The 26,056-nt window shown below is 35.7% G+C and overlaps 1 protein-coding gene across 5 annotated transcripts in view; it reads left to right on the top strand.

Annotated features, from left to right (window-relative positions):
- Positions 1–25,742, top strand: part of cep290 (centrosomal protein 290) — a 59,996-nt gene extending 34,254 nt beyond the window's left edge. For 3 of the 5 annotated variants that reach the window (XM_062982789.1, XM_062982788.1, XM_062982792.1), the window contains 27 exons: positions 702–853; positions 965–1,076; positions 1,185–1,640; positions 2,175–2,339; positions 2,515–2,622; positions 2,722–2,856; positions 4,487–4,756; positions 5,235–5,342; positions 6,650–6,849; positions 7,748–7,961; positions 8,905–9,042; positions 10,908–11,129; positions 11,600–11,716; positions 12,559–12,704; positions 14,297–14,452; positions 15,005–15,128; positions 16,946–17,542; positions 18,327–18,461; positions 19,412–19,498; positions 20,326–20,490; positions 21,152–21,274; positions 21,613–21,785; positions 22,797–22,929; positions 23,195–23,268; positions 23,364–23,467; positions 24,654–24,736; positions 25,083–25,742. In XM_062982789.1, the coding sequence (XP_062838859.1) occupies positions 702–853; positions 965–1,076; positions 1,185–1,640; positions 2,175–2,339; positions 2,515–2,622; positions 2,722–2,856; positions 4,487–4,756; positions 5,235–5,342; positions 6,650–6,849; positions 7,748–7,961; positions 8,905–9,042; positions 10,908–11,129; positions 11,600–11,716; positions 12,559–12,704; positions 14,297–14,452; positions 15,005–15,128; positions 16,946–17,542; positions 18,327–18,461; positions 19,412–19,498; positions 20,326–20,490; positions 21,152–21,274; positions 21,613–21,785; positions 22,797–22,929; positions 23,195–23,268; positions 23,364–23,467; positions 24,654–24,736; positions 25,083–25,271 (4,686 nt within the window). In that variant the 3' untranslated portion in view covers positions 25,272–25,742. The remainder of the gene's footprint in view (positions 1–701; positions 854–964; positions 1,077–1,184; positions 1,641–2,174; positions 2,340–2,514; positions 2,623–2,721; positions 2,857–4,486; positions 4,757–5,234; positions 5,343–6,649; positions 6,850–7,747; positions 7,962–8,904; positions 9,043–10,907; positions 11,130–11,599; positions 11,717–12,558; positions 12,705–14,296; positions 14,453–15,004; positions 15,129–16,945; positions 17,543–18,326; positions 18,462–19,411; positions 19,499–20,325; positions 20,491–21,151; positions 21,275–21,612; positions 21,786–22,796; positions 22,930–23,194; positions 23,269–23,363; positions 23,468–24,653; positions 24,737–25,082) is intronic. The other 2 variants (XM_062982790.1, XM_062982791.1) reach the window with 2 other exon arrangements.
- The last annotated feature ends 314 nt before the right edge of the window (positions 25,743–26,056 follow it).

The following is a 26,056-nucleotide window of genomic DNA, read 5'->3' as shown; positions in this document are numbered from 1 at the left end:
CATTTCCAGTGACCTCTTTCTATTTATTCCTGTGCATAGTTGGAGCATGGAAAGTGACGCCCCATATCTGCATTAAATCAATTTTTAAGTTTAAATTTTAAAAGGCAATTTTTAATCCACAATAGTAAAGGTTTTAATAACAAAATATGACAGTTTTGTACCAAAACCTAGCCATCCCAGTTATTTTCCCCCTTATTTATAAGTTAAAATATGGGGAAAGGGCATCACAAATTAGTTGAAAATTAAAGAACAGCAGCCCTAGGGAAAGAGGTGTTTTGGTAGTGAAAAATCACTCCACCTCTCAATAGTTGTCCAACCCTAATTTAGAAACTTCTGTCTTTAATTAAAATGGGGATCTGGTTAATGCTCAAATACAGATGAATTTTGACTCCAGTTTTATGTCTTCTTAGGGTTGCTTGCTTTGACAATAATAATAATAATAATAATAAAATGAAAATAATAATAATGATAATAATAATAATAATAATAATAATAATAATAATAATAATAATAATCAGGCTGCATGTGAACTGAAATTGCTTTGTAGTACCTGTCAGTAAAAATGAGCACAGTTCACATCCCTTCTAGCTGCATTTCAAGGAAAATATGACAATGCCTCCACTAAATGATCATTCATGTACTGAAATTATTTTCATTGCATTGACATTTCAAATATACTGATCAAATCCGCTGTATCTTAGCTTACAAAAATCAACCTTGAGGCACAGAAAGTGGAACAGTCCTTGCGAGATGAACTGTCAAGCAGTGTGAGTAAAGCAGTCAGTGAAGCAGATAGACGCCGTATAATGGACTTGGAGAAAAATGAAACAGAACTCAAGATTGAAGTCTCAAAGTAAGTATTGAAGTTTTGAGTTGCACCGGATATGTCCTCAGATGAGGCTTTCTGCCTTTTCCCCACTGCCCCAGATTACTCTGTTTTTGTTTTAATCTGTTTGTTGCCAAGGTTAAGGGAGCTTTCTGATATTGCCAAGATGCAAGTTGCTGCTTTGGAGAATCGCCAACAATCCAGAGAGAAAGAAGTAGAATCACTTAGAATGCAGGTTTTGGATTATCAGGTATGGAGCCAAATGATTTCACTGAGAAGGTTACAAGCCCACTCCCTTACATGTACATTAGAATACAACTGACAATGTTTTTTTGTTTATTTATAATTTGGCATTTAGGCACAATCAGATGAAAAAGCTCTTATTGCAAAATTGCATCAGCATGTTGTTGCCCTCCAGATTAGTGAGGCTGCTGCAGTTTCCAAGTTAGAGGCTGTCATATCCAAACTTCAGAAGATGGAGATTGCCAATATGCGTCTGGAACAGAAATTGGATGACAAGGAGCAAGCCTTATATTATGCACGGCTTGAAGGTAGAAACAGAGCCAAGCACCTTCGCCAGACTGTGCAGTCTCTGCGGAGACAATTTAGTGGTGCTTTGCCCCTGGCCCAGCAGGAGAAGTTCTCCAAGACTATGATTCAGCTTCAGAATGACAAATTGAAAATGTTGGATGATATCCAGCATGCTCAGCAAGAACGTCGAAATGCGGAGAATAGAACACTGGAGCTGGAACGGAAATTAAAAGGATTAGAAGAGCTAATAGCCACGTTAAGAGATACAAGAGGAGCGCAAAAGGTGTGAGATACTAACAACTTTATTGATGTACGCATTGAACACTGTTTAGTCCTGCATAGCCTTTATATTAAGCTAGGTTTGCTGTTTGTGTGGTTTTTTAATGTTCTAATCTCAGTGGCACGAGCAATTTCTGACTAGGAATCCAAACTAGCTCAACTGATCTTTGGCCTGAAACATTAACAGTCTACAGTTCAGAGATTCTATAATGCACTCAGCACAAATATTCAACCTTGGAGGAAAGCAACACTGGAGATTTGTTTAACGCTACTGTTTTAGGTCAGAATGAATTGTGAGAATAAAGTGGATAACACCTCAAGATAGATGAACTTCCTTGTCATTAACAACTTCCAATGGGCAACTGAAATTTGCCTTTTTATCTGATAATCAGGCTTTTTTCTACCAAGGTTCTTCATATAAGACCCAATTAGTCTCTTTAAGTGGCACACTTTTTTGGATAGCATGTTTTTGTGCTTGAAATTAGTTAATTTTAACCTATAAATTACTGTGGAGATTTGACTCATGGTTTATTGACAGGTTATTGAGTGGCATATGAAAATTGAAGAACTTCGTCTTCAAGAACTCAAACATAACCGGGAACTAGTCACAAAAAAGGAAGAGATCAAGTATTTGAACAATATCCTTTCTGAATATGAGCGCACCATCAGTAACCTGGAAGAAGAAATTGTACAGCAGAACAAGGTACAAAAAAAGCAGATTATGTTGCACTACCAGGTTTAAAGTAAAATGTAATTTTAGAAATAGTTTGTGTTACACTACATTTTAATAATAAGATTAAAGAGCTATCACCTGTTATTTATTATTGGTCTCAAGTACTTTTATGCAAAATTCTCATTAAATTTGTCCAATTTTTTAGTTTCATGAGGAACGACAGATGGCTTGGGATCAAAGAGAAGTAGAATTAGAACGTCAGCTAGACATGCATGACCGTCAGCAAAGAGACTTATTAAGTACAGCTCACAAGGTACTTATGTCCGTCTAGTCTGAATTGGATTAGTCTTTGTGTTCATAGTAGCAATCAGAAAGAAAAACAGCCTTTCTGTTGTTTTTTCCCCATTTGCAGTTGGATGAAACTACAGGGTCAGTTCCAGATCCTAGTTTGTCACTTCCACATCAGCTTCAGCAAGCTGTCAGAAAAAATAGAGAACATGTCCGAACAATCGTAGAAATGCAGGCCACCTGCAAATCCTTAGAAGAGGTAATTGAATTGCTCATAATCTTTAGAGATTCTAGAGAATATTTTATGATGGCAAAGAGTATTTCATTAGCTATAGTGTTTGGGTCCCTATGCATACTTGTTAACATATTGTATCTTCTGTAAAACATATTTTTCTGGCTCAAGGTATGAAGATCCATGAAGATTTGAGTGACTGTATTACTGAAACTATTTAGTAAACGTATTTCTCAGGTTTTCATAAGTGAAGTGGTTTAAACATGGAGATAGAAGATTTGGCTTGTGAAATGTCCCCCTGGGGGAGAAGAGCGGCATATAACTTAAATAAATAAATAAATAAAATGTTTGTGGTTTGTGGTAAGATTGATTCAAACAATTGTATAAGTGCTGTATTCAATTTTAACCAGTTACATTGTTAAGTCAGGCCTAACTTGCGAATTTACTTTATTTAAAGTGATTTGATTTAAAGTGGTTTCATCCATTTACTTGTCCATAGTATTCCAGTTTTATTTGTTCATTTATAAACTGGTGTTACTAATCCCTTAGAGATATGATTACTGTGATGTTTTTCAGTAATCCCTCAGCTATGGCTACCAAATGGAATAATTTTCACTAATCCTTCCATTGATGCCAAACATGAGGGCTTCTACTTACCCTAATTCTGCCACCAATGTGTGGACTTCTTCATGTCCAACTTCTTTGGCCAACAATTGTGGGGATATCCACAATGTCCTTGTTGTTACTGTGTGAGGCTATTAATCTTGTCTTCCCACTGGACATCACCACCCTGCTGCAGATGCTGTTTCTTCTCAAGCTTATATAGCATTAACAGAACTTGAGTGTATAATATAAAATAATCATTTATTAAATTCACATTGAATATAACATCACAGATTTCATACATATACATCCTGACTGCTACCAACAGACATCTCTCTCATTCTTTCATATCCTAATAAACTCTAACAGGCTTTAGCTTTTTTCTGGCCTTAACTCTCTTCATTGTTCAGACTCCTACTGTACCTTACATACACAACTGTATTACCTGTTATTTAATAAATACAACATTTCCTTTGCCAGAAGTCCATCACATTCCAAATACCAAATCAAAAATTGAATTTCTATTGATATTTTGAATATTTAACAATATGCAATTTTGACTTTTTGGGATAAAAGCATGTCCTAAATGTCTCAAATGTAGAATGAAATATTCTCAGCTAACATCTCACTAGTCATTATCCCAAATTAAATATACAAGGAAGACTGGCACAAATAGTGTGAGTCCTATTTTCTCCCAGATACACCCCCTTTAGAAATATAGATAGAAGAAGATATCTATCTATCTATCTATCTATCTATCTATCTATCTATCTATCTATCTATCTAGTGCCAACCAGGTGTCAATGGAAAGACTATACAGGTCATGAATGCAATAACACCTTATCTCTTACGTTTTTCAGGAACTAGCATTCATTTATAAACTTTTGTAACTATTTGTAGAAATGCTTGATTTGCTTACTCATAGGTTATAGAATGTGAATGTTTAAATGTAATACATTTGATAAGTGACTGGTGCAATTGTAGATTTTTTTTAATGAGCACAAAATAAAAACGTATTGATACTTTTCAATAAAATATCTTTCTTTTATTATAGAAATTGAAAGAAAAAGAAGCTGCTGCGTGGAAAGCAGAACAAAATATCTTGTCAAGAGACAAGGTAATAAATGAGCTAAGACTTCGATTACCAGCATCATTGGAGAGAGAGAAGATAATAGCAGAGCTTGACCAAAAAGCTGATGAGTCTGCTGCCCATCCTCATGGTCTGAAAATTGCACATCAGACTATTGCAAATATGCAAGCAAGATTAAATCAAAAAGAAGAAGTGCTGAAAAAATACCAACACCTTTTAGCCAAAGCAAGAGAGGTATTTAAGTGGATGTGAAAGTCAAATTTTATTATGAAGCACTTTGAAATTTTGAGTTGAAGGCTGTTATAGAAACAGTTAAATAATACGTACGTGGAACTTATGGGCTTACAGTGGTTTTCATAGCTGGGCAATGTTTATGCCATGTTTCTATATGGGCACAGTCACTCTGATTTTAGTGATCATGCCTAAAATCATTTCAAGCGCTATACATGAAAAACATCTCAGACTGGATAAAGAAGTAGGGGATGGTGAAAATATAAGGAAATCCCATGTTGAACTGAAGATTCAAAAATGGATCCTGGAATCCATTTTTGGAATATTTGAAGACTGAAACCCTGAAGAACATAGTTTTCAATCTCTTCTATATTTTGCGCAATTATTCTTTTTACTTTGGGATAGAATGCAGTGGCATCCTGATGCAAAATGTTATATCACTGAGCTGCAGTGTTAAGAAATATGTATTGTATGCTTTTAGGAACAAGAGGAAATTGCAAAAAAACATGAAGAAGACCTCAGAATACTACATCAAAAGTTAGATTTACATAGTGATAATTCTTTTCATAAATTTAAGCAAACCGCATTGGTAAGTGTATGCATCCTTATTCTTTTTTAAAAAGTTATTATTTGGGACATAAGATAAAAGATAAGCAATGAGCTTTGAGTGCACTGTTATTTTTAGGGATTCTCACAACAAAAATGCAAAACGGGCTATTTCCCCTGCCCTCTTGTAGTCTTTTTATGGTCTTTTAACTTCCTATGGAGGATTCCTAGTGCTTCTGGAGCAGATTTTTCAAGCAAATGGAGGAATGCAGGGCAGAAGGAAAGTCCTTTTACAATAGCAGATATCTTTTAAAATGATGGTTGATTGAAGTTGTTGCTTTCTGTTGCTTTGGCTTGGATCCAGGAAATGGCACATGGAACTCTTTTTGGTAAACTATGTCTTATAACACTCCATCCTAACCAAAGCTCATTTTTTAGAAACGAGCCATTTGCATGTTTTTATGTGGGGTGGGGTCCCTTGGATGCTGAGTATGGAAGGCGGGAATGTGTTTGGTGGAGGGTCTGAAAGAAAGGACAGAGATGTCCCTTGCATGAGCAGAACTAACTTAACTAGGATCCCTTTGAACCACCACACCCATAAAACATACTGTAATCACATTTTCGTGACTTGCATTGCTTTTCTTATAGTGTTTTGGATACACATTCTTGCTGATAGCTGATTCGTAAAAAGGAACTCCAGAGAAATCACCATAGTCCAAGCCTAGGAAGTGTCTAGGTTGTTCTGTTGATAACACTTGGAAATATGTCTGTTAAATAATTTATTCTTGAATTATTGTAATTTTAAAAAGGAATCAGTAAGCTGGTACTATGCCATGCTTGTGAATAATACCATGCTAATGCATTAAATGATACATTATATTGATTCACAATACCATATATCATTTTTATTTATTTAATTCACATAATGAATTAAATAAGAAAATAGAGAGGTTAAATTTGTGCAGCCTTCCAGATGTAGAACAGCAACACCCAGCAGTTCTCACAATTGGCTGAACTGGCTAGGGCTTTTGAGAGTTGCAGTTTAATCCTATTTGCAGGGCCACCTATTCTACGCATATATTATAACAAAACTTGTTTAGCATAATAGTGCAATGAAATATTTGCTACCATAACAGCTATCTTAAAGCATGGATCTGTTATACTAAATTTTATATTAGTAAAGTGTTCATACACTTGGGGCTTCTGCTAATTTTTACTGAAGTGTGTGTTCAAAGTGAAGGGTATGAACAGTTAAATGAATTTAGAGTGCTAAAACTTGAGCTGAATGATATTATTGATATAATAAAGCAATGCAGTATTTATTCCCTAAAGATACATTTTGTTCCACAGGAATTGATGAAAAAACCCTCTTTAGCTGTCCCAGCAAATAAACACTTAATTCGTCTGGCAGAAATGGAACAAACAGTAGCAGAACAAGACAGTTCCCTTGCTTCCCTTTTGAACAAATTAAAGAAAACATCATATGAGTTACAGAAGCAAAAGCAAATGACAGTGGCAAAAATCAAGGATTTTGATAACATCAGGGCTCAGTAAGTCTGAACCAGACTTGCTCTTTGTCGTATTGGTGGTCTGCTGACAGTTAACTTTCATATGAAGAAGATAATTTTATTTAAACCTTTCTTCAGTATCTTACAATGATGTTCTTCTCTTTTAGGAATGTTCCTTAAAATATTTTCACAGTGAAAGCACCGTTTTATGAATTTATTTTTTGTTGAACAAAAACTGCCTTATTCTATTAAATTATCATTTACGGTTCCAAAAAATGCATCCTTCTAAACCTCTGTAGGGTGAAAATGAAAACAAGAGAGACATTTGTTTTGTGTTGCTTTTTATTAGGGGACATGATAAATAGAGCTGTAATTAATGTAGACATTTTCTTCTCTTTCATGCTCAGATTGGGGACAAGCACAGGGTAGGCTCAGGTGAAATTAAATTTATGGGTGGTATTCTGGTAATGTCTTTCTTGCTTATGTTTACTTTAAGTTTGGCATGAGCCTAATAGTTTTTTACTTTTCTCATGTAAACGCAACTAATCGGATTTTTAAAATGTATTCATGATTGTCTAAAAACAGTAACTCCTTTGTACTAATTTTACTATATCTGCTGGGGAGTCTCCATGCAGAGTGGATGTGTCGGGGGTAGTTTAATAATCTTTCTCCAAGTGTATATTCTGAAAATATTGAGCCATTGGGAAAAATAAACTGAGGGTTAACATAAGGGTTAATCTACATGTTCATAATCAGCATAATGCATCAGATTTGACTTAACACAAAAATAATTTTGACATTGTTTCCTCCTGTAGACCACTGTTGAGAATCTTTAGAATTATGATCAAACTATAGCAATATTTCAGTCCTGTTAGTCCATCTGGAATTTGCTCAACTTAGCTGGTGGATGTCAGTATTATTTATTATTTCGCTTTGCTAGACTTGAGCAGAAGCATGCAGCTGAAGAGAAAGAATTGAAAGATGAAGTGGATGAATTAAGGAGTGTGTTGTCACAGATGGAGAAAGAATTAATGAATGTAAAAACAGAACTGGAGGCACAAAGAGAAGCAAATAATAGAGCTCCAACGACTACAATGAAAAATCTAGTGGAACGATTGAAGAATCAGCTAGCCTTAAAAGAGAAACAACAGAAAGTATGTTATAAAAAAGGTCTTTAAAATAGTTGGAGTATAAACTAATTATATTTTTTAGCCAGAACACTTGAATTTGTGTGTTGCCTTGTGTATCTGGTACTTTATAAAATAGTAGAAGTGATTATAGCTACCCAAAGCTTCTGCAGAAAACCCAAAACAAAACTGATCAGCTGGAGGTTGTCAGAGGAGGGATGAAAAGCTGTGTCTTGTTGCAAGGTGTGAAGGAGAGAACTTTAGAAACTCATTTGGTTTCTATAAATGTCTCTGCTCCATTCTCCTTGGCCAGTCTACTTACATACCCATACAGAGGGGACATGATAAATACCCTCAAATTTAGCAGCAGAATGTGGTGAAAATTCCTCAAAAGTTGTTTTCTTGAAATTATCAATTCTACATTAAAAGAAAGCATGTATGGGGCACACATTCTTAACAAGCTCACCTTCCATGCTTATGCTCCACATATATTCTGATTTAATGTGGACATGGCTAGTGTTATGAAAAATGTGACCAGTTTGTTTACACTGCTGTGCTTCAGTTTTCAGAAGTAATGGTGGGAAGGGACTTTGGATTACAAAAAAGCCTGCAATATTTCATTTTGTTCGCAAATTACAAGTTACTACACTGCTCCCAAAAACATTGAATTGTATAAAAAATGCAGCAGCATTTAGAATCCGTTCATTGAATTACATATTATTTTATTTATAAACCAAGATTTAAGAAAATATTTTGGCAGATTTCTGGCCACTTTGTATTCTAGACATAAATATCAATATTACTTTTTAGTTGAATATGGGAATTTAATGGAAAAATGCTTGCTTCGTTCTGCTATCCCGTGACCTGGGCACTTAACTGTCTAATTTTAGCAAAGAGGGTGTCAATATTTATTTTTATTGGGTTTTTTTTTTGCAAATTCATTGTTTTTCATAATTGTAAATATTTATAGGCATTGAGTAAAGCACTTTTGGAGCTGAGAGCAGAAATGACAGCTGCTGCTGAACAACAGATTATTTCTATAGCATCACAAAAGGAGGCACAAATGAATGTTCAGCAGATTGTTGACAAGCACACAAAGGAACTGAAGGTGAGGAGGAAGTAGCATGCTTTTGATGGGTATTTTGTTCTGATCAATATAATAGAGAATAGATGTTATTAAGAACAAAGTGTTGTTTAAAGCACTTAATATAAGTGTATTATTAAACCAACATATTTGCACTTCGTTTTAACTTTTCATGCAGAGTCATTAAAAAATCCAGTCTAGAAATTATCTGTACTACAACAGTCTTTTGCCAACATGATTACAGCACATGCTTTGTGTTGCATGAGATTCTATAAACTGAAGCTTGTTTATTGGATTTATCAGAAAAGATCATTATCACAAATAATCTTCTAGAAAAAATAACACTTTGTGCCTTAAAACATTTAGCAACAACTAGAACAAGAACAGACAACATGCTGCCCAGCCAATATTTTTGATTAAAGTCTCCATAATCCATTGGCCATACTGGGTAGTGGCTGATAGAAATTCTTGTATTTAGTGCTTCCAGAGATATACGATAGCTGCTGATATCGCATCTGTGCCTGGATTACATACTTTCTAAATTATAGTCATGTTCGGGTGTTTGCCTGAATCTAAGAGGATTACAAATATGCTTGTGAGCAGGATATTGGCACTGCCAGCATCTTTCTGCAGGATGGGTCTCACATCCTGTGTCCCCAACCATACGATGTTTAAGTAGAAAGCTCTAAAGGAATATTTTACTGATGTCCGAGGTATGAGCTGAGTGGTTCATTTGGATCTCCTCATGGAATGCTCTGTTGGACATGAGTATATTACTTCAGATTTTGTCATTGAACACGAAGAAAAGGTTAGGAGAGAGCTGACACTCAGGAGGATGTAGGGGCTAGTGTCAGGGTGTGCACCCCTGGTGCATTGAACACATGTAGCTGCCACACATATAAACATACGAAGAATGGTAGTATCGATTCTTGTATTTAGTGCTTCCAGAGATATACGATAGCTGCTGATATCGCATCTGTGCCTGGATTACATACTTTCTAAATTATAGTCATGTTCGGGTGTTTGCCTGAATCTAAGAGGATTACAAATATGCTTGTGAGCAGGATATTGGCACTGCCAGCATCTTTCTGCAGGATGGGTCTCACCTCCTGTGTCCCCAACCATACGATGTTTGAGTAGAAAGCTCTAAAGGAATATTTTACTGATGTCCGAGGTATGAGCTGAGTGGTTCATTTGGATCTCCTCACGGAATGCTCTGTTGGACATGAAGAGTATATTACTTCAGATTTTGTCATTGAACACGAAGAAAAGGTTAGGAGAGAGCTGACACTCAGGAGGATGTAGGGGCTAGTGTCAGGGTGTGCACCCCTGGTGCATTGAACACATGTAGCTGCCACACATATAAACATACGAAGAATGGTAGTATCGATGATATTTCAACAAACTCAATATTGAATGTCGTCTGTCAAAATCCTTAGATAGTCATTACCAGCAAGAGCACGATACTTGGTTAGATGGATCAGCTTCTCATGTTGAATCTGTCAGCATATGAAGCTATTCACTTAGGTGAGTTTTCTTGTGTAGTATGGGAAGGACAAGAGACTTTCTTTAACCATGGTTGTCAGAAATGCATTCAGTCATAGTCTTCTGACCTCTGGTCAAGATCATAATAGTGCATCCCTTGTGGTGGCTTTCTTCCATAGCAGTAATTCACAACCATTTATTTTTTTCAGATGTTTTAGACTTCATATCTTAGAATCCTATGACATTGGCCACATTGTCTTAGGATTCTTGAACTGAAGACCAAACCTTCTGACAGCAATGATTGAGAACCACTATGCTATAGAAACATCTAAGTGTAGTCCACACTCATTCATTTCACTAGTAATTCTCAACACCATGTCTGTTAAAAACATTGATTTTTGCAGATGCAGATGGAAGATTTAAATGAACAGCTTTCCAAACTTAAAGATGCTCTAAAGTCAAGCAAAAATAAAGAGAATTCATTATTAGATGATTTGGACGATTTAAATCAGGAACTTCAGAAAAAAATCAAAGCTCACACAAAGGTTCTAATGGAAAAAGATGACATAGAAAAAGAAAACGAAGAACTGAAAAAGAGAATTAAGAGACTAACTACTTCAATTCAGGTAAGGTGTACGTGTTATGGAACATTTGTTTGGGGTTCATTTGTTTGGGATTTTTCATTGTGGAAATCTTTTACATGTCTGCACACATGCCACGTGGCTTAGTTGTACACAGTAAACAGCTTATTTAAACAACCATGAACATTTTAAAGTACATGTATTTAGTTAATACAGAAAATTATATTTGAAAAAAATCACATTTTCTCAAATATCTGTAATACATAGTTCTAGCAATTTACACAGCAGTTTATGAGTACTTGAGTAAACCAATTATATAATGGCAGCCTATTCTAGCAGTGTAATAGGGATCCAGCAATCACTGTTGCTTCCTTTCTTCTTCCAGCCAGTTATTACAGTGGCTGTTGCAAAACTTAGTTATGTCCTTGTGATGTCGCTAGAATGCTGTAGTCTTCATGCTGTTATGGACCATGATGTAAAACAATCATAATTGGTGTAAACTGTTGATTTTTCAGGGCAAAGCTGAAGACCAAACTATTACAGATGAGCTTCAAAGAAAAATAAAGAAGATGGAAATTGAGCTAGGAAAGAAGAATGATGAATTAGAAAAGAAAACTCCAAGAGAAGAGAAGGTGTGGGAAGCACACTGCAAAGATGCTCCTTGTCAATATATCTTTTTCTCTCTCATTTCTCTTGTCTCCCTCGTTCATCTTGAAATTATTTCCTTTTTTGTGTGAAGCATTCACTCTGTTAGATACAGATGGACTTGTTTCATAAAGATGCAGGTTAAAGATAAATCATGCAAATAGGAAATCCAGTCAAATGTATGAATTTAATGGGGAAACATACTTTTATTTTTAAAATAAATATTCTACACATTGATAACACAGAGTGACAACCTTATCACTGAGGGTTTGCTTCCAAGACTGCCTCCCCACCCCCACCCCCGGATATCAAAAATCTTGGATGCTCAAGTCTCTCATATAAAGGGACAAGAACTGGAGCTCAAGTGCTACCTGATCTCTCCCATCCCATGTGCCTCCCACCCAGTTTCCCTGACAACAGTTCTCCCCCAACCAGTGTGAGCCACAACTGCCTTTTCTCATCTTGACAACCAGATCTTTCTCTTCCCATTCAGAGCCCCAGACTCCCCAGCAACTGTTTCCTACTCTTCCTGTGTGTGCGTCTAACCGCCCCATCCCAGCCCCATCCCCCACCTCAGCAGCTTCTTCACCCTCAGTAAGGGAGTATTGCAGAACAGAATATTTCAGGTTTTTTATTACTATTTTCAATCTGCAATTAGTTTAACACACAGAGCCAAACCACACAAATAAGGAGAGCACACTATATTTAAATCTCTGTATACAGCCTTTTAAAAATTAAAGTTATAAAAAAAATCAGACGCAAATCAAGATTGTTATTTTAACAAGTATATTCTGAAGACAACGAATGTTTCTTTTTTGTTAATTTACAGAGCCAAAAGGAAGAATTAATTAGATGGGAAGAAAGTAAAAAATGGCAGAGTAAAACAGAAGGGATGAGGAACAAACTGAAAGAAAAGGAAAAGGAGGTGGAATCCTTAACTAAACAATTAACCACAGTAAAGGAACTTTTTTCCAAGTAAGTTTGTTTTGATAGCAAAATTCATAATGACTTTACATATAGATTTCCCGCCACTAGGAATAGGAGCTGTTTCAGTAAATAGAAAATACGTTCTATGGCGCAGGCTGTTGAGCAGCTGCAATAAATCACTCTGACCATGAGGTCATGAGTTCGAGGCCAGCCCGTGGCGGGGTGAGCACCCGTCAATAAAAAAAATTAAAAAAATAGCCCCTGCTCGTTGCTGACCTAGCAACCCGAAAGATAGTTGCATCTATCAAGTAGGAAATGAGGTACCACTTATAAAAAAAGTGGGGAGGCAAGGTTAACTAATTTATGACCTGGAATGAGGAAGTGCCGTCAGAGTGGATGATGAAGCAGCTGCTCCCCCCCGTGGCCAGAATCGAACATCCCCTCAGGAGAAGGTTAACTTGCCTCTGCGTCTCTCTGTCTCGGTCTCTGTTTGATGTGTTTATGGGCATTGAATGTTTGCCCTATGTGTGTATAATGTGATCCGCCTTGAGTCCCCTTTGGGGTGAGAAGAGCGGAATATAAATACTGTAAATAAAAAAATAGTAACTTGATCACATGAAGAATAATTACTTATGATCACATCAAAAAAGTAATAGCAAATCAGATATATATATATATATATATATATATATATATATATATATACACACACACACACACACACACACACACACACACACATACACACACACACACACATATATATAATCTGATTTGCTATTACTTTTTTTGTATGATGCCTTTTCCAGTTCAGGACACAGATTGGTTTACAACAAATTAAAAAACGCCATTAAAATTCACAAGATAAAAAAAATGAGATTAAACAAAGAAAAAATTAATTAAAATATACATACATATAATTAAACATGGACACATACAACAACATAATTAACAATATCTAGTGCACTTTGTAAGTGAGACGGGCCTTATACAGTACAATCACTTATCCAGTGCTTGTTGGAATAGAAAAGTCTTTATTTTTATGTGAAAAGAAAGTACAGAGGGTGCCAATCTAAGTTCTCTAGGAATAGAGTTCCAAAGCTTGGGGGCAGACACTGAGAAGGTCTTCTCCCATGTTCCCACCAGATTACCCTGTGAGGACAGTGGGGACAGAGAGAAGAGCTTTCCCAGCAGATCTCAAAGCACAAACTGGTTCATAAGGGAGAATAACCTAGGTCCCATCCATGTGTTAGACAAATGATGACATAAAATATTGGGTAGGTCAAATATAGTCCCAGTTATTTTGATCAGGGTACACAATGTTGCAGTGACAAAGAAAGACTATGAGGATACAGCCCCCGCTTTATCAAATGTATGTCTACTGGTATAATTTTCTAAGTCATGTGTTCAGATGTGGTCATAGTAAGCCTTTCGTCATAAAGATGGCTATGGAGCAGGGTTTCCCTCTTATATATTATACCTTACCTAGTGGCAATTGTCCCACTGATATCCATGGAGTCTGTTTCTCAATACATGTATATAGGATTGTGCATTTAATGAAGAATACAAATATTTTGATATAATTAATTTTTATATGTGAATGTACAGTTATATTAATAAAGATCAATTAAATATTACAGGGCAGATAAAGAAAAACTTGCTTTGCAAAAGAAGCTGAAGAGTTGTGGTGTTACTGTTGATCAGGTGGTAGGAGTACGAGTCTCTGAGTCAGAGCGAGAACTTGAAGAGCTTCGAAAACGGAACATGGATTTGGAGAATGAGATGGTTCACTTGAAGTATGAGACATTTAAAAAAGCTCTGATGGGCCTAAGAATGTTCTTTTTATATTTTTCTTAATCAAGCATGTCAGTGTGGTATTAGAAATGGATTAGATAATTGTATAGATTGAGACCTTTGTAGGAGCTAAAAATAAGGGGATGTTTCTGTTGAGCAAACGTGTTACATAATAGGAATATATTTTTGTGGCAACTTCTTGTTAGGTATCTGAGTGCACAAAGATACATTTTACAGTATATTTTAGATAACTTGCTTGGTCTTTACCAAGATATTTACATAGCAGTGAGTTAATACAAATAGAGGTGGATTTCGTATGTGGAAGAACTGGATGACCCTTGTGGTATCTCAGTGATTTCAATGTTTCATAAAATCCATTGGATACTTTTTTAGATAAGGGACATTTAAAATGCTCCTAATACTTTTACCCAACTAAGGAAATTGTTGTTCTTCAAACAATATTCTTGTATAGAACATAGGTTTGTATAGGATATAAAGAAAATATCAGCTGGTGGACCTCTGCAGCATTGGTATTGATGAATTTTTCTGTGCAGGACACAGTATGCTGTTCCTCGAGATTCTGTTGTGGAAGACTTGCACTTAAAAAACAGATACTTGCAAGAAAGACTTGTTGTACTAGAGAAGCAGCTTTCTAAAGATACTTTTTCAAGACCTTCGGTACGTTAAACTACTTTATTTCAACCAAATGTTTATAGTTGCAGACTTCAGTTGTTTCTAATTTTTTTTCTTAATTTCACAAAACATCTTTATATTATCAATTCTAGTATTCCAGTTATCTCTACTGAAGAGCTGTGTAGCTTAAATTCATTTCTATAATTACTTGCTTTGGAATGTTTGTAGTGTATGGTCAACAGAGAGGCCTTCAAATTGTATGTTGCAGAAAGCGTTATTGCCTGATAACAGGATTCTTGAATGTTTGAGGAGTAAAACCAGACAAATCTGAAGTGTGTAAGGATAATTACTGTCTGAATAGTTCTTGGGACTAATTGCATAGACTAATATTTTAGTTCCATCTTGGATGCAGAAAAGATAGCACCTGAACTCAGTAAATTAATATCTGAACTTTTTCACACAATGTTTTATTAACTTAATACATTTTACTGCCACCAGGTGTGTCAATGACTATAGTTACGGTGACTTTAGTGCTGCCCCTTTATATTTTCTGGTATCATGTTTGTAAAATACGTTTTTTAAAAACTTTTTGTTGTGTGTTTGAGCCACCTTGAGAAAGCTTTTCTACCCTGAAAACTGACATGAAAACATTGAAAACAATGTATATATGAAAATAATTAGACATGTTTAAAGGACGGTTTGGCCATATTCTAAGACCATTAATTATGACAGAGAGCTATCATGATATAGTGATTTGAATGTTGGACCAAGGAGACCAGGGTTTGAATCCTCATTTGGTCATAGAAAGCCACTAAGTGATTTTGGGCAAGTCACACTCTCTCACCCTCAAGAGATGGCAAGGGCAAACCCTCTCTGAACAACTTCTACCAAGAAAACTCACGATATGTTTGTCTTGGGGTCAGAAATTACTTCAAGGCACACAATAAATTAGCTATGAAAACTAAATGTAAGTTCTATGGTACAGTACAGTCTCACTTATCCAACACTCGCTTATCCAACGTTCTGGATTATCCAACACATTTTTGTAGTTAATGTTTTCAATACATCGTGATATTTTGGCGCTAAATTCGTAAATACAGTAATTATTACATAGCATTACTGCATATTGAACTACTTTTTCTGTCAAATTTGTTGTATAACATGTTTTGATGCTTAATTTGTAAAATCATAACCTAATTTGATGTTTAATAGGCTTTTCCTTAATCTCTCCTTATTATCCAACATATTCGCTTATCCAACGTTCTGCTGGCCCGTTTACGTTGGATAAGCGAGACTCTACTGTATAAAGCAATATAACTCTTGAGTATTTGATCCAGGGAGTACTGGTTAGAACAGGCACGTGCAAATTTCGGCCTTCCAGATGTTTTGGACTTCACTCCCACAATTCTTAACACCCAGTAAGCTGGCTGCGGTTTCTGGGAGTTGAAGTCCAACAAAACACCTGGAGGGCTGAAGTTTCACCATGCCTGGGCTAGAAGTATATGATTGACTAATGCTGGAAATAGAATGTTGGATTCCCTCAATCGTTCTCAATATCTCTGTTCCTGTTGAGATATTTTGGACTGCAGTTCCCAGCAAACTCAACTATCTCATGCAGTGGAGAGGATTTGGGGGAGCTGAAATCCAAAGTTGATGTATGTGATCCAAATTGTTCTTAGATTTTAGAGGAGGAATGTAATTCAGACTAGGAGAAATTCATTGTTTCACCAACAAGATAAGATTTTATAATAGAATTTATGCAAATTAAATTCTATTATGCATAAAGACTTCTAAAAAATCTCGTCACTCTTTTACAATCTGCTACTTTTTCTTTCTGTGCTACATTACATCTTCCATATCAGAATGTCCCATGTGAAGCAACTGCATTGGATAATACACATGTTACCATTAACTCCCTCTCTAAGCACAATCGTTTGAAATATTCATCTAAGAAAATTCTCTTGGATAAAACCAAGTTGAGGCTTGAAGGTGTTCTTAATATGACTAATGTAAATGTCAATGAAGTAAATCATGAAACACACAGCATAGAAAAATCCCATCCGGCTGCTGAAAATGTTGCTCTCAATGATATTGTTGAAGACCAATTTGAAAACAGCAAGGATTTAAAGGCAAGTTCAGAAGCTGAAAAGTGCAGCTCTGAGGACCACATGAAACAAGAAAACATTTCTCCTGAAGATAACATTGAGCAACAATGTGAAATGCCTAACAAAGAAACAGAAGATATCTGTAAGCATTCTAGTAATGGTGATGGGAAAGAAAAGGAAAGCAAACATGACTCCAATCCTGACAAGAACTCCATTCAATCTGATGCAGAGGAAGTTACTGATCAGCTCAAAAATTTTGAGACAAAAGTGGGAAATAATGAGGTGCTAGGAGAAGATACAAGTGAGAGCCATCAAACTGGACAAGAGAGGAGTGAATTTTGTGAAGTTCCTCAGGTTTGCCCTTGCAACTACATTCCCCTGCTATTCCCATCACAGTTCCTTTGTGTAGCTAATGTGTTTTACATATGTTGCTTGTGTTCCAGATACCTAGTGATTACCTAGCTGCTTCACTGAACTGCTACCGTATTTCTTCAATTGTAAGACCCCACAGATTGTAAGACGTGCCCTAATTTCAGTACCACTACCACCAATAAAAATACATAAAATACAGCTGCGATTCTAAGACACACCCCATTTTAAAAGATGTTTATATAGGAAAAAGGTGTCTTAGAACTGAAGAAATACAGTATTTCTTAATATAGCCTTTAAAACAGGATGTATGTAGCATTTATAATATGCAGTCATTCATTTCTTTAGTATGTAGCATAATATGTACAATACCTTATTTCAAAGATACTGCATCAAGTGAAATACAAAAGAAAAATAGTAGTGGCATGGTGTTCTTGCTAAACCTTAGATTGTATCTTTAAACAGAGATAGCACATAGTTGTATTACATGCTATTGTCCATTTCAAGTCTACTTTATTGATGTTTCTTCTTAGAAAATAAAGGTAAGCAATTTCTTTGTATCCATCAAATATTAAAAATAGTTATGACCAGTGTGTATAGATTATGCTGCTTTAAGTTACAGTTAAACTGACTTACTAAGTATCAATTTCTGTAAAATATTTATGTTACACTTTGGATTAAGTCAATGAGTTTGCACTGGTCAGATTGGAATGTGAACTAGAACTGACTGCTAGCATATTGACATGTATTCTTCTTTCTGCTTTTGAAGACATCAGGATTAGGATCAGATGATCAGTATCAAAAAGAACAAGAGCTTCAAAAGGAGAACCTAATATTGTCATCTGAAAATATGGAATTGCGATTTCAGCTAGAACAGGCCAATAAAGACCTACCAAGATTAAAGGTAATTTTTTTGCATGCTGTTTGTCTGTGTATACACTGTATATTGGAGTCATTACAATGTATAAGTAATGTCTATTTTAATGTATTCATATATATTGTTGATGATTTCTGTTATTTGTGTATAATAACCCTGGAAACCGTGGTTGAAATCATCACTTGGCCATGGAAACCTGTTGAGTGACACACAACAACAGTGCATTTGCAATCGTAGGGTAGAGTATAAGTTCCTTCCCTAAGGCTTCTAATAACTAATGAACCAGATAAAATGGTCACAATGCCTGGCTTCCTATCAGTTATGAGTCACAGAAATTGGCTACCTGTGCCTGTACAGTGCATTGTTCAGAACCTAGGAACATTACATAAGTAATTTGGTGGTAGCCCTGCCTACTCTTCACATACTATACCTGAGTGATTCCCACCTAAACCCTCAGTTTCTTTTCATGCACTGCAATAGCAGTATTGAGAGAAACATTCTCTGGAGCATTATAAGTTTCTTGTCTGGTGTGACTTCTGGTTTGTTTTGATTTTTGTATTCCCTGCTGTCATTTTGACTGGCTTTTTGAATTGACCCGGACTGGATTTCTATCAGCTTGTGATCACTAAATGGTAGCTGGCCATAGAGGAGTTAGAAATGGGGCAGCACCTTGGCCAGTAAAGCATGTGTACTTTTAATGTAGTGTATTTGTTATAAGTGATAGCCTGATTTAAGAAGTGTAAATTAGAAGTCAACAAAAGCATTACTATGGTGGTGTTGTGTATTTGGAGATAAATGATTGTATAGCAATGATCATGCAGCTGACTCATGCATCAGAATTCTGTGAGGTCCAATATGGCAATGATGATTGTTTTGTTTTCACGTTGTCTTCATGTCTTTTATATTCAATTTTTGTTTTAACAAGTTGTTTTTAGAAAAATACTTTTCAGTGAAATAAGATTGTTTCATTCTTTCAGAATCAAGTAGTCGATTTAAAAGAAATGTGTGAACTTCTGAAGCGAGAAAAGACAGAAGCTGAGCGGAAGTTGGGCAATGTCAGAGGGGTAAGAATTACATTCTGTAACTTGTATTTGAAGAAGGAAAAGTAAAATCTTTGTGATGTAATCATTTGCCATCATGAAGTGCACATTCTGCAGTATTTTCCTCTGAAGATGCCAGCCACTGATGCAGGTGAAGAATGGGTTGCTTACCTGTAACTGTGTTTCTTTCAGTGGTGATCTATGAAAATTGCGCATATGGGTTTGTTCATGCATGAACAGTGCAGTTGAGAATCTTCTAGATCTCTAAATGAAACGTTTTGGTGGTAGACCCACCCATTCTCCCAGCTGCATTCTCCCAGAGGGTGCATTCTCAGGCATGCAAACAGAGTTACAGCCATCATGGAGGCCTTATGGCCAAGGATGTCCTTTGTCGATGTCCAAAGCCCCAGATAAGCAGGAAGTTTATGGCAGGCTAAAGGGATTAGAAACGGTCCTCTGGCAGGTAGGCTGCCTCTGTTATGGAGAGAAAGAGATGTTTAACTTTAGTTGGCTCAACTCCTACAATCATAAACACTTTACATTGCTCCATGGATTTCATGTTGTTTTGTTGTAATTAATAAAATGTCAATGGGAGATTAACCCACAACTAAGACAAAAGTAAAGCAAGAAAATAATATATAGATTAAGATATGCACAAGTGTTGCACCTAGGGAATTGCATATGATGTTGCCTTAAAAATCTTTCAGCAACTGGTTTTGAAAATTAATCCAAAAATTAGAAATGATCATACTTCCATTCTTAATTTTATTTTTTGAGTAATAAAATGGTTCTTGTGACATTAGAATTGCAAGTTTATTATTCCCCTCCTCCTCTATTTCTTTGTTTTGTAGTCTGGAAGAAGTGGTAAGACTATTCCAGAATTAGAAAAAACAATTGGTTTAATGAAAAAGGTTGTTGAAAGAGTTCAAAGAGAAAACGAAGAGCTTAAGAAAGCACCTGGAATAGTTTCCAGTGAAAAAATGACCAGCCTCAAAGAAGAAAATGAATGCTTAAAGGTAGTTGTTCTCTTTTAAAATGTATTTTACTTTAATATTAAAAGTATATAGAATCATAGAGTTGGAAGAGACCTCGTGGGCCATCCAGTCCAACCCCCTGCCAAGAAGCAGGAAATCGCATTCAAAGCACCCCCGACAGATGGCCATCCAGCCTCTGCTTAAAAGCCTCCAAAGGAGCCTCCACCACACTCCAGGGCAGAGAGTTCCACTGCCGAACAGCTCTCACAGTGAGGAAGTTCTTCCTAATGTTCATGTTGAATCTCCTGTCTGTAGTTTGAAGCCATTGTTCTGCATCATAGTGTCCAGGGCAGTAGAAAACAAGCTTGCTCCCTCCTCCCTATGACTTCTCACATATTTATACATGGCTATCATGTCTCCCCTCAGGCTAAACTTCTGCAGGCTAAACATACCCAGCTCTTTCAGTCGCTCCTCCCAGGGTTTGTTCTCCAGACCCTTGATCATTTTAGTCGCCCTCCTCTGGACATTTTTCAGTTTGTCAACATCTCCTTTCAATTGCGGTACCCAGAATGATTATGCTAGTTGAAATAATATCAATTTCAGCATACATGACAATGTTTTTTTAAACATTCAGAGGTTTGCTTGTTTTTTTAATAAAAACCCTCTTTAAATATTTCTTTTTTTTCTTTATGAAATCTTTAAGTCTGAACTGGAAAAACTGAAGCTTCATCTTGGAGGTGAACTGAGTACACGGTATGAACTAAAAACTAAAGGTACTGAAAAAATAATGGCTGAAAATGAGAGAATACGAAAGGAGCTGAAAAAGGTACAGCTATTAAATGAACAGACACATTGCATGTATTTTATAGAAACTATTATAATTTGGTTTTCCTGAAAAACCAAAAGGCATTTTGGCTGAGCAAATCAAGCTTCATTATGTTTATTATATCGTATTAAAATGGACTTTTGTAGTTGGGATTTTTACATCTTTATGAATAAGATTGTAATGCAAAATTGATTCATAAAGAGTGCAGATCAAGGATGGCGTATGCAAGGAACACAAGGACCTGATGCTTATTATTGGTTTACTACATTCTAGTTTTAACAGGTCATAAATCTCATGTCTAAAAGCAATGGATTCAACTTGTTTTTGATGGTCAACAGGAAACAGAGAATGCTGAAAAGCTACGAATAGCAAAGAATAATCTTGAGATAATAAATAAAAAATTGACTGTGGAACTGGAAGAAATAATAAAAAAATTAAATGTGGCAGAAAGCAGAATCCCACAACTTGAAGGCGCTGACAGCAAGCATTGGAAATCTCTGGTCATAACAAGGTAGATAGTTATGCATGTCCTTTTTCCACAAGATTTCAAATGAATAAAAGGTCTACTTTCAAATTTATTTACATTTCTACACTTGTTTGGAAAAACAAGTTCTAGGAAAGCTTATTATGAGTGTGCACACTATTATACTGAGTCTTTTTTATAGATAATCTTCATGCATGATGTTGACCTTGGAAACTGTAGAAAAGATTGTTGTTTGAGGCAGTCACTAAATGTTCTTTACAGTGCTGTGCATGGTGTTATATGCAAGACTGAGGTTGGTAGTTTTGTAGGTCATCTGTTATTTTCCTTGTCTTTGTGGTTTACTGGTAAGTTGCACATTTATAAGAAAGATCAGGATCTTCCACCGTTCTATCATATTTCTAGTAATGAAACAGGGACTTCCTTTACTTGCCACCCAATAATCTTTGGGGAGAGGCTGTAGAAGGGATATCCTCTCCCGATTCAATTCATGGTAATTTTTCCATCAGTGGAATACCAACATTAGATACTAGCCAAAGGTTAGTTATTGAAGGTCATTTCAGCTAAAATAATTCATTTTGTGGGTCTTTCCTGATCATGACGTTCTCCTAAAGAAAAATACGGAGTGGCTTGGCTTTATCAGTCAACTAATCTGCTTTACAACAAATAGAAGAAGCCCATCGCTGGGTCAGTCTATTGTTGCCTATTGCCAATATATACTTGGTCCTCTGTATCCGCAAATTCAACCATCCATGGTTTTAATTTTTTTTATCCCCGAAGCGATCCTTAATTTTGCCATTTTATGTTAGGGACACTATATTACTCTGCTGTTGTATATAATGGGACTTGAACATCCATGAATTTTGGTATCCTTGGGGAGTCCTGGAACCAAACTTCAACAGATACCAAGGGCTCACTGTACTTGTTTCTATGTCCACTTAAATTTGGGACAATAGTGGTGGAATATAACAGTGTTAAAGAAATACTGCAGTAATTTCTGCAAAGAGTATTTTTAATGTACATTGACCTTCCTCCTTTTAGAATGTATCAAAATAAAATGAAAGAAATGGAGGCTGATATTGCCAAAAAAACCCAGAATATCGATGATCTTAAACAACAATTGGCAAATGCTACAGAGAATGAAGAAAAACATGCCAAATACTTAAAAGAGCAAGTGAGTAAAATGACTGCAGATTTATTTTGCTGATCTTCTGTCATTGATTACTTATTTGAACCCTTAATGCCCTAGAGTTTCACTAGAATCCAGGGACAGAACTTCAGTCAGCTATATTGAGGGGCTGACCTGTGCATCCTCACATCTGGTCCTAGAGGCTGGAGGAACTGCTTTTTTTTTGGGGGGGGGGAGGTTGCAGAAGGGAAAGAAATAACTTTATACCCCAACTTTAACATCTAAGTGTTTTTATTTCCTCCATGTAAAGATTGAGCTTCTCCAACACAACCCCAAGGGTGCCCAAACAGAGCAAGACCGTCTCAGAGAACTTCAGCTTCTCAGGTAAAACTCAGAGAAGCATGTTCCTTCAGCAGAATAGATCTAGAAAAATAGTAAGAGCTATCTAGATTCCTGCACCTAATTGTTTATTTCTTTAGGTTAACCAATGCTCGTTTGGAAAATGAAAAGGCAGAATTAATTAATCAGTTAGAGGCATCTCGAAATCTATGTGAAGTAACAAAAGGACACAGCTTTGCATCTGGTAACACTTTCAAAATACTTTCAATAAATTGTGAAATCTTTCAAAAGTTATACTATAAAAATTATGTGCCAGGCTTTCAAAAGCATAGAGCTAAATCCAGTTGTCAGGACCAGAAAGAATTGGCCCAATCAATTAATGGTGGTTTGCTAAGCCTTGACTTAGAAAAAGGCATCGATATACTACTAGGTATGTTCTAGTTTGGACAAACAGGCTTAGACTACAGACAAAAACTCTTATTCATGCAGCAGTTCTTGCCAGATGCCTTGATTATCACCAACCATTCTGCTTTTGAAGATCAAGTAATTATCTAGAACTGGGAAGCAAAACTAGTTGAAGAAAATTCTAGAATGTGGAAGGAATGTGTTAAAATCCTTTGTGGAAGTAGAGGAACGTTCCACTTATGCAAGAAGTTTGAATCAAAATCAAGGTCCTTTTAGTCATAAAGATGTGTTTTAACAAAAAGGTGAAATAACAGTGGGTTAAAACATGGACTGGAATTTTGTAGCTCACTATATATTTTTCCAGACCCAGTAACCCTAGCCAGCGTAAGCAATAGTAAATAATGTTGGGAGTAGCTCAGCTAGACTTAAAGCCCATTACTATGGATGCTAAAATCCAGTTGATATTGGCATAGATGTGTGAAATTTTATTATACAGGTTTCATCCTTTAATTCAGCAGTAGATGAAGCTTGGCACTGGGACCACATGCAGTCTTCAGATTGTATTCATGATTCTTTCCTACAAACTTAAGCATTCAACTTCTTTGTGTAACCAAAATGACTAATAGCCATTTTTAGAAACCTCAAAGTCACTATATCTTTTAAATAAGTTGCACATATCCCCATGTAAAACCTCCAGGTTTTTTTTTAAAACATCTGGTGACTTGTGGGTTTAATAGGACATTTTGGCAGTGAATAGGTTCCTAAAGGCTCACTGCATTTGTCCACCCAATTTGATCTGTAGATCATGACAAAATTGACATAAATTATAGAATTTTTTTTTGAAATCTCTTATTTATAAGCCTTTCCTTTAAGTTGTCAGTTTTATATTAACTCACAAATCGTTTCTAGCCTTGGAGAAAAAATGCAAATGCATCATGGATTGCTCTGTTTAAATAGAAATAATGTGTTTAATTTATCTTCATGTATAATTTTATACAAATAAAATGTTTAACTTTAACATTTAGAGAAGTCTGGAAGCTATAAGGTACTAGCAGAAGACTTGAAGAAAAAGTTGAAAACCTCAGACTTGGAACAGCAGCGACTTCAGGTTTGTGTTATAGATACTTCAGTCATTTTTTTTCATTTGGAAGAGTTGAAGTCTCAGATTAAATACTCTGTTTTGCTGGATTAGTTAGTTTGCTAGTTAGTTTGCACTGTAGAGTGTACAAAAATATGACTATGCATACTTGAATTGTTTGTGAGATTTGCAATGAAAAGCTAGGTTTCTGCCATGCTGTTTGTTTAAGCACATTCTAATACTTAAAATATTCATGGGATTTTAAAGTATACAGCTCTGGATTGATTTTACATATGTAGCCAGTTCACAGTAAATCAAGAAGGAAAGTAAATATATTTGTTTTTGTTTTATATCAGTAATTTCTATTCCTTATTAGGAAGAAGTCAGAAAGCTAAAAAATGAACTGGATAATTTTGATCCATCCTTTTTTGAAGAAATTGAAGATCTGAAGTACAACTACAACGAAGAAGTTAAAAAAAATATTATCTTAGAAGAGAGGCTGAAAACACTTTCTGAACAATTTGGTGTTAAAGTAGACATTCCAGCCCGAGTTTCTATTGATTAAATGGAAAGGTATGCAACTTTTCAAAGAGATGAATCATATAGCCTGGAAATGAAACATTTGTATATTAGGAGTCAAGCAAACTACTTCCCACTCTGCCAAAAAATTATTGGTGTGCAATTGCACTGCACAGCTTTTGTTGACTCTCCTAAAGGAAAGATCTCCCTTATTCATTTGAGTCATTGCTTCTTTCCATTTCTGCAAGCATGGAGCCAATAGTTTGAAATAAAAGCATTACAGAACTGTGAATTGGGGATTTGTATATATATGTATTTTGTTACGTTAATTTATTAAGTTTTTAGAGTATGCTATTTTGTAGCTTTTCCATCAGTTTCTTTATTTTTCTACATTTGAGTAATATAAATGATGAAGAACAGCAGTTTAACATTTGTTTACCCTGTTTTAAACGTTTTAAACTTAAAGATGTACACATACTTGGTCTTTTTATAATAAAGAAAATATACAATCCCCTCAGCAGCTTCACTGCACATTATTTTAATTCTATGGGCTTGTAAACAGTGTTGTCTGGTTCAGTGGAACAGACCACCACATACCCCTTACATCTCTACAAATTTGAAAAAAATGGTAGAGAGCAAGAAGCATTGTCATATAACATTCAAGTTCATAATCTTACAGTAAAGCGAAATTACAAAACTTTTTAAAGCAGTAGCACACTACTGCAGTATTATTATATGTATACACTTCAGAAGAAGTACAGAATCTAATGAATCTCAACATTTAGAAACAAATGTTAAAATCGGGTGTGGCTTCCAGATTATAATTTGTAT

The sequence above is a fragment of the Anolis carolinensis genome, chromosome 5 (assembly GCF_035594765.1).
Source record: "Anolis carolinensis isolate JA03-04 chromosome 5, rAnoCar3.1.pri, whole genome shotgun sequence".
NCBI classification, from domain to species: Eukaryota; Metazoa; Chordata; class Lepidosauria; order Squamata; family Dactyloidae; genus Anolis; species Anolis carolinensis.
This window is presented reverse-complemented; position numbering and strand designations above follow the sequence as displayed.